At 48.8% G+C, this 13,605-nt stretch overlaps 1 protein-coding gene across 1 annotated transcript; it reads left to right on the top strand.

Moving 5' to 3' along the window:
- Positions 1-7,555: 7,555 nt before the first annotated feature.
- LOC120323743 lies at positions 7,556-12,942 on the top strand. Its single transcript, XM_039383970.1, has 2 exons — positions 7,556-8,661; positions 8,870-12,942. The coding sequence occupies exons 1-2, from the start codon at positions 8,611-8,613 to the stop codon at positions 9,524-9,526; spliced, it is 708 nt and encodes a 235-aa protein (XP_039239904.1). The 5' UTR covers positions 7,556-8,610; the 3' UTR covers positions 9,527-12,942.
- Positions 12,943-13,605: the final 663 nt, after the last annotated feature.

Raw genomic sequence — 13,605 nt, 5'->3', positions numbered from 1 at the left:
TGTCCATTGAAGCCTTGGGACCAAATTGGGCCCCCCTGGAGGGACAGTGCTGTTGGTGCCCCCCGGGTTGGGGCACCCCGAGGACTCCAGCGCGCACCGAAAGGATTATTCGGGGAGATCCTCGGGGTGCCCGGCCCTGGGGAGTTCAAAGCAAGGTCCCTGCACTGGATTCAGGCATTGCTGAGAGTATCCCAGGTGTAGCTGTCCATGCTAGACATGGAGCTCTCTACTGGACTGTAATTGGGTTCTAAAAGTGGTGCTCCAAGTGCAAAGGAAGTGTGGGATTGGGATTAAGAATCGAGCAGTGATGGTCCAATTGGCTGTTTTCTCTTGAATGTAATGGTAAGAGCTGCAGGAGTGCAAGGTGTGTGTTCCAGTCCCCAGCATTTGTTTTGCACATGTCCTGGTCAGACCCAGGTCCAACTTCCTCAGTCCTTAACCCAATAGAGGGAGAATTAAGGGCTGGCAGTGTTAAGGTGACTGGTGTGACAGGGGTTAAATTGGGAAAACATTGGGGAATTCCTCAGTTTGTCTCTTTGCCAAACTCAGCCAAACCTGTGCTAGGAAGAGATTGAGTGGAAAAGTTGAGGCAGAAATGAAATGAAAAACTGGGGATGTTGAAACTGTAATTGCTGGAACTAAATGTGTCAAAGCAGCAGCTCTTGCTGTGCAGGGAATAACTCCTGTCAGCAGCAAGGTCCCGACTGAAGTGGCAGCTGCAGTTGTTCCTGTGGTGTGGGCCAGTGGAGTTCCAGGAGGGTGGAAGAGGGCAGAACCTGTAGGTATTACCCCTGATGTGGGATCTATATGGGTAAGGCAAAGCCAGTATCCTTTAAAATCAGAATTCCAGCTTGGATTGGTTGCAGTAACAGCTAAATTGGCTCATCCTGGTTTGCTTGTAGGACGTGAATGCAAGAACCTGCCAAGGAACCAATGGCCAAGATGATTGATGAGTGCAGGACCTGAGAGAACCACCTTGAATGACAACCTTAGGTTTAAAAGATGGCCGTTGCTTTTGAAGGAGAAAAACTGGAAAGGGGAAAGGAAGAAGAGAAGCCACCTGACTCCTCCCTGAGCCCCAGACAGCCCCTGAACTGCCTTCCTGGGAATGGTAGGATGGGGTGGACTCTGGATTGCTCCCTCTGGATGTGTGGTAAGACTGTTATACCAGCTTTTCAAAACAACCTTGAAGCATTTGCTGCCTTAGATAAATGGTGCAAGGGTAGCCTTTAAGCAGCTAAAGCATTCCCTGAGGAGAGCTCTGGGTCTGCCAGATCTCTCAGAACTGTTGGAAGCATCTTTGGTGGGGAGGGCAAACAAAGGACAAGGTGTGCAGTGACCCCCCAACAAGGGACTTTGAGTTAATGGCATCCCTGCAAGTGAACTTTGTGGGCTGTTCCCCCTGTAGGGCAGGTGATAGTCCCAGCTAGAGTGATGGGAAAAATGGTTAAAAGAGAGCCCCAAAAGCTGGAAATCCTCCTGGAGGCTCTTGGCAAAGAGAGTTTCCTGAGTTGCCCCTGCAAGAAGGATAGTGACAGCTTTTGAGTGCTAGTAGATGCTTTTAATAGATAGCCTTGAGCGTGTCCTTGTTGCACCAGTAGGCCTTGTCAAATTCCCCATATTCCAGGAGATATACCTATTGAAGTTGAAAATGATGTCCATAATCCTTTGTTGGCTTGAGGCTCTCCCCTGAGGAACTGCAGGAACTCCTGGTGCCGCCTGGGCCGATGGATTGGACGCCCCAGCCCCTCCGTTCCTGCCCAGCCCCTGGGTCCGTGTCGAGTGGTGGCACTGCCAGCCCCTGCAGGTGAAGTGGGAAGGGCCTTTCCAGGTCTTGTGGGTCACATCTATAGCAGCCGAAGTTGCAGAAAAAGGACCTGGGGTCTCTTCTTCTTTAGTTAAAAAAGCTCCTTTTGATTGGTGAGCAGAACAAAGTGGATCCTTCAGAGTTCCCATCCGTGTTTGTGTCTCAGCCTGTGTTATGATTCAGGGCTGTAGCTGTTGTTGTCACTGAGGAGTCAAACTCTGCTTTAAATAATGAGACACTGGCCTAATGGCCAAGTGTCAAGAAAAAAGTGGGAATGATACCTGAGTGTTGAGATGTAACAAGAGCTAATCCTTTTTGCAGTGGGATGTAGCCTGGAAGCTGCACAGAGCTGAGCCAAGGGATTTAAAGGGACCAACCAAGGGAGGTGAAGAAAGAAGGAAGAAGGGAAGTGAGGCAGCAGCCAAGCAGCACCAAGTTCCTGTGTCAGCAGGTGAGTTGTCTTGAGGTTCCTAAGGCAGGCACTGAGGACTTTGAGGGCTCCAGACAGAGCAGACCTGCGAAGGCGCTCGGTGAAGGCCCTCGGTGAAGCCCCTTGGAAACTTTCTAAGGGTAGGTGTGTATGGTAATGAGTGTTGGAAAATGTCCTGAGTGGGGATTAGGAATGCAGGGAAGGAAAATGAACCCTCCTGTAATGCTGCCATATCAGCTGCAGTGGAAACACCTCTCTGTTCCCTTTGGGAGCTGATTGCCAGGACACCTGGTGGGCTGGAATGATTCAAGAGCATAGGAATAAAAGATTGCCTGGCTTCTAAAACTCATCAGTTGAGTCTCAGAGGTTCTTGTAAGAAATTTTAGGTAACACCTGAACTTTTGTGTGTACTTCTGAGTTCCGTTGGAAAGAGACTGTCCAGGGAAGAGGAATCTTGCTCAGTGCAAGAAGTTGCCCTTGATGAACTTCCTATCTGAGCTGATGGCCTTGGCAGGAGAAGTGCTCAGCAAGGAGGCTCTTTGCTCCTAGACAGGAAGAAAGGCCAGTGCCCTTCCTCCCCAAGGCCCAGCCCAGCAGGGCTGGCAGGAGCTGCTGGTGTGGCTGCTCTTTGGGTTCTCAGCTGTGGCTGTGGGGTGGTGACCTCGTGTTCCTCCCTGTGCTCCAGGGCAGCCCAAAGCCCCAGCCCAGCCCCTGGGCCTTTCTGGGAGCCTGAGCTATTGTAGTACTGGGGATGGGGGTTTGGGTTTTTGTTTCCCTAAAAGTAGAACCATTGGGGGGGATCTCTTATCTCACAGTTGTTGTTGTTTTGATATCTTAATTAATTACAACTTGAGAAGAAAACCTTGTGTAACTTAGCAACTGACTTGCACTGGTTCCACTGAAAGTGCCAAGGAGTTGTAGTGTCCACTGGATTGTTTGTATTGAAGCAGTTTGGTGTTTACAGAGGGATAATAACTCCTGTCAGCAGCAAGGTCCTGACTGAAGTGGCAGCTGCAGTTGTTCCAGTGGTGTGGGCCAGTGGAATTCCAAGAAAATGGACAAGGACAGAACCTGTAAGAATTACCCCTAAGCCAGAGTCTCTCCTGGTAAGGCAAACCAAGTATCCTTTAAAATTAGGAAGCCAAGCTGGATTGGTTCTAGTAAGAGCTAAATTTGCTGCTGATGGTTTGATAGTAGAATGTGAATGCAAGGAGCTGTAAAGAAAGGAAATGGGCAAGATGATTGATTGCTGGGAGCAGGGGCTGGCAGACAGTGGCACTGGCTGTTTGGTTGTGGTTGGGAATGAGCAGCTTGACCTGCCCAGGGTTGTCTGTGCTGGGGGTGGGTTTGGGTCCTGTGTGGCCACAGGTCTGTGCAGCAGCTGGAGCCTGGGCAGGTTTGGGGGCTGTGGTGTGCCAGGCTGCTGAGTGTGTTGTCCCTGTTTCCTTGGAGTGTCCCAGTGTCCCTGCTTGGCTGTTTGTTGCCCTGCAGGCAGAAGAGCCCAGGCCTGAGATGGCTGAGTGTTGGTGTGACCCAGAGTGGGTGTCCCTGCCCTGGGGACAGTCCCCAGAGCTGCCTTTGGCATCCCCTGCTGAAGGGTGGGAGCTGCCCAGAGCCAGCAGCATCCAGCTGGAGGATCCAGGAGGATGCAGCTGTGTTTTCCTGGGAGGTAAGAGGTGGGGGTGCAGGAGCTGGCAGGAGTGTTTTGCAGGCAGAGGGAGGGCAGGAGCAGGAGACTTGCAGGTGCAGCAGCTGTGTCAGTGCTGGATGGAGTCGGGGCTGGGAAAGGGCCCTGAGTGTCAGGGCAGGGGAGAGCCCCGGGTGGCCCTGGGAGCCCTGGGGCTGTGAACAAGTGCAGTGGGCAAAGGAATGGGCACTGGAGAGCTGGGCAAACAGCTGGAGGAGTTGCAAGGAGAACCAGGAGACTGGGATCCAGGAGCAGCAGCAGCTCCCTGTGTGTGTGTGTAGAACCAGGTGTACTGCAGCCCCGAGTGAGGTGGGAAATGAACCTCAGGAGGCTGGGAACGAGTCCCACAAACTGGTTAAAGTGGGATGGACTCTTCCCAAGTGCCTGAAAAGCTTTTCTTCAGTGTTGCTTTCTCAATTGAAAACTGGAGTGATTGTTGAGGTGTTGGCAGTTGTTTTCCTGTGTTTTTGGTGAGGTGTTGACTCAGTACCTTTCTTGGAGCTGCTGCTGGATGAAGAGGTGCCCCCAATTCACCTGTAAGGTCCTGGTTTTCTTCCTTGCTTCTCCCAGATTGTCCAGGAGATGGAATTCCAGTGCTACAGTCTAGATGGGTCGTGGTGCTCCCAAAAGGAGCCTTTGTGCCTTCAGGACAAGTTTTGGTGCCACTGGAGCTGCTGGGAGAAGCATAAGGTTGGCAGTGAGAGGCCTGGAATGATGTTGCTGTGGCACAGAAGAAATGAGCAGTGATGGTACAATTGACTATTTTCTCTTGAATGCAATGGTAAGAGCTCCAGGAATGCAAGGTGTGTGTTCCAGTCCCCAGCATTTGGTTTGCACATGTCCTGCTCAGACACAGGTCCAACTTCCTCAGTCCTTAACACAAGAGAAGGAGAATTAAGGACTGGCAGAGTTAAGGTGACTGGTGTGACAGGGGTTAAACTGGGAAAACATTGGGGAATTTCTCAGTTTGTCTCTTTGCCAAACTCACCCAAACCTGTGCTAGGAAGAGATTGATTGAGAAAGTTGAGGCAGAAATGGGGATGTTGAAACTGTAATTGCTGGAACTAAATGTGTCAAAGCAGCAGCTCTTGTTGTGCAGGGAATAACTCCTGTCAGCAGCAAGGTCCTGACTGAAGTGGCAGCTGCAGTTGTTCCTGTGGTGTGGGCCAGTGGAGTTCCAGGAGAGTGGAAGAGGGCAGAACCTGTAGGTATTACCCCTGATGTGGGATCTATATGGGTAAGGCAAAGCCAGTATCCTTTAAAATCAGAATGCCAGCTTGGATTGGTTGCAGTAACAGCTAAATTGGCTCATCCTGGTTTGCTTGTAGGACGTGAATGCAAGAACCTGCCAAGGAACCAATGGCCAAGATGATTGATGAGTGCAGGACCTGAGAGAACCACCTTGAATGACAATCTCCAGGAGTTTCCAGTATTGGATTTAAAAGATGGCCTTTGGTGCATCTCCTTGAGCAAGGAAAGCCAAGAAACCTTTGCTTTTGAAGGAGAAAATCTGGAAAGGGGAAAGGAAGAGGAGAAGCCACCTGACTTCTCCCTTAGCTCGAGACAGCCCCTGAACTGCCTTCCTGGGAATGGTAGGACGGGGTGGACTCTGGATTGCTCCCTCTGGATGTGTGGTAAGACTGTTATACCAGCTTTTAAGAAGAGCCTGTAAGCATTTGCTGCCTTGGCTAGATGGTGCAAGGGCAGCCTTTAAGCAGCTGAAGCATTCCCTGAGGAGAGCTCTGGGTCTGCCAGATCTCTCAGAACTGTTGGAAGCATCTTTGCTGGGGAGGGCAAACAAAGGACAAGGTGTGCAGTGACCCCCCAACAAGGGACTTGGAGTTAATGGCATCCCTGCAAGTGAACTTTGTGGGCTGTTCCCCCTGTAGGGCAGGTGATAGTTCCAGCTAGAGTGATGGGAAAAATGGTTAAAAGAGAGCCCCAAAAGCTGGAAATCCTCCTGGAGGCTCTTGGCAAAGAGAGTTTCCTGAGTTGCCCCTGCAAGAAGGATAGTGACAGCTTTTGAGTGCTAGTAGATGCTTTTAATAGATAGCCTTGAGGTGTCCTTGTTGCACCAGTAGGCCTTGTCAAAGTCCCCATATTCCAGGAGATATACCTATTGAAGTTGAAAATGATGTCCATAATCCTTTGTTGGCTTGAGGCTCTCCCCTGAGGAACTCCAGGAACTCCTGGTGCCGCCTGGGCCGATGGATTGGACGCCCCAGCCCCTGCGTTCCTGCCCAGCCCCTGGGTCCGTGTCGAGTGGTGGCACTGCCAGCCCTGCAGGTGAAGTGGGAAGGGCCTTTCCAGGTCTTGTGGGTCACATCTATAGCAGCTGAAGTTGCAGAAAAAGGACCTGGTGTTTATTATTCCTGGGTTAGGAAAGCTCCTTTTGGTTGGTGAGCAGAACAAAGTGGATCCTTCAGAGTTCCCATCCGTGTTTGTGTCTCAGCCTGTGTTATGATTCAGGGCTGTAGCTGTTGTTGTCACTGAGGAGTCAAACTCTGCTTTAAATCATGAGACACTGGCCTAATGGCCAAGTGTCAGGAAAAAAGTGGGAATGATACCTGAGTGTTGAGATGTAACAAGAGGTAATCCTTTTTGCAGTGGGATGTAGCCTGGAAACTGCACAGAGCTGAGCCAAGGGATTTAAAGGGACTAACCAAGGGAGGTGAAGAAAGAAGGGAAGTGAGGCAGCAGCCAAGCAGCACCAAGTTCCTGTGTCAGCAGGTGAGTTCTCTTGAAATTCCTAAGGCAGGCACTGAGGACTTTGAGGGCTCCAGACAGAGCAGACCTGCGAAGGCCCTCGGTGAAGCCCCTTGGAAACCTTCTAAGGGTAGGTGTGTATGGTAATGAGTGTTGGAAAATGTCCTGAGTGGGATTAGGAATGCAGGGAAGGAAAATGAACCCTCCTGTAATGCTGACCCCTCCCATCAGCTGCAGTGGAGATAGCTGTGTGTGCCCTTTGGGAGCTGATTGCCAGGACACCCGGTGGGCTGGGATCATGGCAGGATGTTGTAAGCAAGGAATGCCTGGCTTCTAAACCTCACCAGCTGAATCTTAGAGGCTTCTTTGAAGAGCTGAGTTCAGGCAGCAGAATTGGCCCTGCAGGAGGGACTCTGTGCCTGCTCTCCCGTGGCTCCAAGGGATCTCTGGCCCTTCACGCCGGCACCGAGATTTTCTCGGGAAGGGCCTCAGATCCCCGGACCAGTCTGGGACACAGGCAAGATCCCCCTGCATTTTGGGACCAAATTGGGCCCCCCTGGAGGGACAGTGCTGTTGGTGCCCCCCGGGTTGGGGCACCCCGAGGACTCCAGCGCGCACCGAAAGGATTATTCGGGGAGATCCTCGGGGTGCCCGGCCCTGGGGAGTTCAAAGCAAGGTCCCTGCACTGGATTCAGGCATTGCTGAGAGTATCCCAGGTGTAGCTGTCCATGCTAGACATGGAGCTCTCTAATGGACTGTAATTGGGTTCTAAAAGTGGTGCTCCAAGTGCAAAGGAAGTGTGGGATTGGGATTAAGAAACGAGCAGTGATGGTCCAATTGGCTGTTTTCTCTTGAATGTAATGGTAAGAGCTGCAGGAGTGCAAGGTGTGTGTTCCAGTCCCCAGCATTTGGTTTGCACATGTCCTGGTCAGACCCAGGTCCAACTTCCTCAGTCCTTAACCCAATCGAGGGAGAATTAAGGACTGGCAGTGTTAAGGTGTGTAGGGAATTGGCTATAGAACACGGCTTGCCTAGGCCGTGAGAAAATCTGAGATAGCAGAGCTACAGTGTCTTTGCCTGCTAGAGCTACAGTGTCTTTGTGCCTGCTAGTTGGCTGGTAAACAGGTCGTTGTGATTAGCAAAACAAAAAGCAACTGAAAGCCACCTGTGTCAACAAAGGAAGGGAGTGAGAGACAGAATTAACATCTAAGTGTCAACAAAGGAAGGGATTAAGAGGTGAGATCAACATTTAAGCAGAACCAATAATGAGCTTAACCTTTGCAATATGTATGAGCTAATTCTAAAGCATATATTAAGCTGTTAACAATGATCAATAAACGAAGCTTGCTGATTCTCATATTGAGGGTCCCTTTCTTCCCTCGTTACGACGAATCGCGCCGAGCAAGGGGCAATAAACGAGTATCCTGCGGAGTTTTGCACGGAACCCGCGGTCCCCGAAGCTTGAACAGGGGCTAAGTTAAATCTGCAGCCCCAGGGGCTAAGTTAAATCTGCGGCCACAAGGGCTAAGTTGAATCTGCGGCCCAAGGGACTAAGTTGAATCTGCGGTCCCCGGAACCTGAACAGGGGGTAAGTTAAATCTGCACTCCCCGAAGCCACGGTCTAACGCAGTAGCCGGTCGGTCTTGGAGCAGCACAAGAGGCGAAAGAGCTGGACTCCGCGCCCCAGGCGACCTTACAGAAGGGTCCTGGCCGACAACACCGCCGATGTCTTGTAAAGGGCTGCAACAGCGCGCTGAAGATTTATAGGTATGGAAAGACAAGCGGTGCTTTTATTATTCCAGTGCTTTTTAGAAAAGCGGGGACTTAAGGGTATAGATTTGAAAAAAGAATTACCAAGATTGCTTACGACGGGGGTTGCTGAAAGTTGTCTTGTGGACCCTAATACAGTTTTTGATGAGAGTGGAGACGTTATGAGGTTAAGTTGTGGGAGGTTGCCGCGGAGACGGAGCTCGGTGTAACATGAGAGAAGTGGAGAAGCTGCCAGGCCAGCCAGACAAGACGCCTGGACAGGTGAGCCACCGAGAACAAGAGGGATCTAATGTTGCATCTATATGGAAGTCTATCCTGCTTAAAAAAGGGAGAAAAATTAGACGAACTGGCTTTGCGGCAGATGCTGCTTTCATGTAAGGGCCAGGGATATGAAGCGAACACTGTAACTGCCTTTACTATCTCTACTTGGGAAGAACTTAGTGATAAGCTCTTTACTGCTGCCTTTAAGGGAGAAAAAGTTGCTGCTTCCCTCCTTACAACTTGGCGATTGTTATCTGGAACAGTAAAAGACATTAAAGCACAGTCTGAGGACATTAGAATGCTACTAGATACCATCATACGGAGAAATCGTGTAAAAAGGGAGTCGAGCGGAGTTGAAGGGAGCCGGAGCGGGACCACAGATCACGGAGCGGGGCCGGGGACAACCGAGCGGCCCCGCCAACATGAACGCGGTGCCAGCGTCTCGGCAGTGCATATCCAGGACGATCGGAGACGACAGCTGCAGTGTGAAAGTACTGCTGATAGAGCAGGGATGAACTTTACGAACACTATGACTGAGTTCCACCTTAAGACATTTCCAGCTTTTCATCTGAACGGTGCTGCGGGCCTGCGCTGCACATTTGTGGCTGTGTTCACGGCGCTGGGTGCTTGCGCCGCCGTGCTGAGTGAATACGGGGCGGCGCCGGGCAGCGGGGCAGTGGCGGTGGTCGCGCCGCCTGCGTGGCCCCGGCTCGGAGCGCTCCCGGCTGACACAGAGCCGGGGGACGGTGGAATCGCCCGGAGCGGTGCTCGGCCCCGGCTCGGAGCGGTGCGCCCGTGTGCGTGCACGCCGGCGGCCCCGGGCGCGGCGGGCGGCGGGGGGGCTCTGTTTTCCCCGCACTGCTGACAGCCGTGGGCCCGGGGGTGTGCGTTCCCCTTCCCTTCTTTGCAGCGAGTGTTTTCTCCCTGGTGCCGCTCCTCTTCCTAGAGCGGCGAGTTAATGACGGTAGCAAAAGCTTCAGAGGGTGCAGCTGGGGGAGAGGGAAAGCTGTTTCTCTTTTTCCCCGTTACACCAATCACCCCTTCTCTGAAACGTGCCTGTTTGCAGCTGTTCTCTCCCTCTCCTACGTTTTTGTCTCTTTTTAAGCAGACCCTGTGATTAAGTTAAGTTCCTTCTGCTGATCTCTCTGGGTGAGCCCAGCCCCTCCTTCCCCTCCTTCGTCCTTCGGCAATGAGGAGCGTGGGGGAGGCAAAGACGGTAAAACACGGAAAAAAGGGAAAAGAGAAAAAACAACTTAAAATTAACAATATCCCAACTTATAAATCAAATAAGATTGCATTGTTTTTACAGCAATAGGTGTTAAGCATGCAGTGTGCTCATGGCATTCTCAAACGTTTTCTTCAAAACAGGGAGACTGACGAAAAATCCTTTGAAGTAAGATTAGAAATAACAGAACATCCGTGCTTAGCTTTTTGCATATTACAGAAGGTTATTAAGAACTTCCTATAGTTTGCCATTTCGCATCTCTTACGTGAAATTTGGCTGTTTCCCCCTGGGGCAGGGTGCAGGTAGAAGATTTGGAGACTGAACGATGAGACAGAAGGGGATATAGTCTTGCCCCCTGCAAAAGTAGTTTTATTGCCTTTATGATAAAATATCGTTGCTCTATGAGAAGAGTTGAAGATTTCCAAGATAATATTCTGTTCTTTCTTGCTGTATTTGTCTTTTACATGGAGAGTTATGCGGGATTTGCAGATTGCTGATGGCAGCTATGCCATAAATTTCCTTTGAATTATGAAACTGATAAGAAGTGCACAGCCAATGACTACTTGAAAATGTGTGTGTGATTGAGGAGAATGTCTGAGGTGGCCACCTGAATGTTGTGTGAAAGAAAAAAGCTACATGAATGTGTGACTGTGTAAACTTAAAAATACTTTCTGCCGGTGTCAAGATTTTAGAGATGTGTAACACGATTCTGTTGAACCATAGTGAATCCTTATCCTGAATATGAATTCTTCAAATTCCTATCATGAGTAGTGAGGTTTTAGTTATCTCAAGACTAGCCCTGTCCAGCTAGCTGTTTGATCTGAACTGAGGTTAAATAAGAGGTTCTTACATAAATTTGGTGTTCTATTTCTGCCTTGCTTCAGAAATTTATGAAAGTTAAATCTCAGGTAGAGTTTTTCTACTGCTGTTGTTCCTTAGCTGTGCGAGCTGCGCAGGAGATCACTAGTTTTAAAGCGAGTAAAAACCATAAGCCAGCAAACATTGGTGCAGACTGCAAGGTTGGCAGAGCCCGAGGCAGGGTGCACCACTGTGCATCCAGGTGCCCGGGAACCATTCTCACAATTCATGGAAAAGCTGCGAGACGCTGTAGAGAAACAAGTTTTGTGACAGTTACAGAAGTTGCTAGTTACATAACTAGCTAGAGATAATGCAGGCTTGTGCCGGGGTGAGGTCCTTAAACCATCAAATAATTGCATTTGCATCTGCTATGGCAGTAGTGAGAGTCATTTTGAGCTTTTCTGTGTTTTCCAAGATTTAAATCGGGAGTTGTCGATGTTGCTGCCTTGTTTGTTCAGCTCGTTGCGGGGGAGCCTTTAGGCTGTCTAAGCCATCCTGCGTGCTTTCTCAAAGAACATCTGCAGTGTTGTGGATAGTGTGTCTTCAGGCCTCCTGGCTGGAGGCCAGAGCAGACCAGTTATGTTGATCAGTGTGACCAGAGCTGAAGTGTTGTTTTAAAGAGTCCTTATATATTGTCTTCAAAACCCCTCCCGTGCAACAGCTGGTAGCAATATTCGTTGTAAAACGGCTAGTCTCTGCTCCTTAAAACATGCCCTACCCATAGCAACTGTGTTCTCAGCAAAATAGCCTCACTGATTGTGATTACTCCTTGTTTCATAGCAGAGTATTGCTTGCATAATTTGACTAGTGAATGTTTAGGGTTGTAGGAAGGCACCTGTATTCTTTGTGATGCTCAAAGCTTGCTGTTAATTGTCCAAACAAACAAACTTCTGTAGTCATTCCAAGAGTTAGGGTTGTGATACTAGGAGGTACTGCTCGGAGTTTTCTTTTAGAACATACAGATCCTGTGTGACCTAAACAATGGCTCCTACCTACAGAACAGCTGTTGGCCCTGCAACAGCTTGTCAAAAGGCAGCTTGATGCTGATTACATTGAACTATCTCAGAATCCTTTAATTACCCCTGTGTTTGTGATAAAGAAAAAATCTGTGAAATGAAAACCTTTGCATGATCTCAGACGGGTTGGTACAGTCATGGTTAGTAAGCATTGGCTTACTGCCCCCTTCTGTGCTTTCTGCTGAATAACCCATTGTTATTATTGATTTGACAAGTTATCTTCTCACAATCCAGTTAGATCCCAGTGATAGAGAAAAAATGTACATTTTTAGTTTCATCTATTCTTCGTGCAGAACTTTATGAGTGTTATCCATAGAAAACCCTCTCCCATAGAATGAAAGGCTTTTCTATAATTTGTCAGTGGTTTATGTTTCCAATGCAATTTTCTGACTGTCTTTGTTGTCATTATATAGATGACATTTCTGCTGGCTGTAGCCACTGAGGATCAGCTGGGTGTGTTGGACGCTGAAACCAGAAATGGTCTACAATTCTTTGGCCTAGTAGTTACTTCTGACACGGTGCAGTGAAAAGTACCCTGGAAATATTTAGAGTTCACGTACACAAAAAGCAGTCATTTCTCAACCAGTTTAATTGGGTATTAATGCTAAAACTCTTACTGACATACAGTAGCTACTAAAGTCTTTGGGTTAGATTGCATCGTACCTGCAATTGCCAAACACCCAGCTGGCACCTCTATTTGACCTGCTCAAACATTCTGACAATTTTCAAGGGCAACAGTTGCAGGAGTGAGTAGTCTTACTCTGGCAAAAGATCCCCAAGAGTTAGATTTAATGAGATCACTGTCTGTACGTAACACAAGTGATAATGGAACTCAAACCTGTTTAATGTTGGGATTATTTCAATCTAGATTAAGTGTTTATCAAAGCCACAACTTGTCCAGCTGGCACAAACTGCCTAGCCTGTACACAAAAGAACTGTAGAGCCTGGGTGAAACAGTAGAACACACAAAGAAAGTAACAGTAACAACTAGTCCTATAGACTCGTAGCTTCAATCTCTTTTTAGTTCTATGTCTGAATGAGTTTTAAGTTTTGTTAAAGAAAAACCTACGATAGTTGTTGACAATTGTTGTAATTTTAGTAATAGTTCGTATTGCTTTTTCTTGTATTGTTAAACGTGTAAGTGCTATAACAGAGAAAACATTGTTGGCCCAGAATAAAAAACCGGGGGTATTTGTAGGGAATTGGCTATAGAACAGGGCTTGCCTAGGCCGTGAGAAAATCTGAGATAGCAGAGCTACAGTGTCTTTGTGCCTGCTAGAGCTACAGTGTCTTTGTGCCTGCTAGAGCTACAGTGTCTTTGTGCCTGCTAGTTGGCTGGTAAACAGGTCGTTGTGATTAGCAAAACAAAAAGCAACTGAAAGCCACCTGTGTCAACAAAGGAAGGGAGTGAGAGACAGAATTAACATCTAAGTGTCAACAAAGGAAGAGATTAAGAGGTGAGATCAACATTTAAGCAGAACCAATAATGAGCTTAACCTTTGCAATATGTATGAGCTAATTATAAAGCATATCTTAAGCTGTTAACAATGATCAATAAACGAAGCTTGCTGATTCTCATATTGAGGGTCCCTTTCTTCCCTCCTCACGACCAAGGTGACTGGTGTGACAGGGGTTAAATTGGGAAAACATTGGGGAATTCCTCAGTTTCCCTATTTGCCAAACTCAGCCAAACCTGTGCTAGGAAGAGATGGACTGGAGTCTCTGATCTCCTGAGTAGTTGTTCTGCATGATCTGGGAGCCTCTGGGATTAGACTGGACTGGGTAGACAGGGAGCAGTTTGTCCTGTGGAGTTGGGCTGGGTTTGTTGAGGATGCCTTGGGAGGC

This window comes from Pipra filicauda, unplaced genomic scaffold, assembly GCF_003945595.2.
Source record: "Pipra filicauda isolate LSUMZ 115617 unplaced genomic scaffold, ASM394559v2 scaffold114_size2234877_pilon, whole genome shotgun sequence".
Classification (NCBI taxonomy): Eukaryota; Metazoa; Chordata; class Aves; order Passeriformes; family Pipridae; genus Pipra; species Pipra filicauda.
The sequence above is the reverse complement of the archived record's forward strand: the minus strand, read 5'-3'. Positions and strand labels throughout refer to the sequence as shown.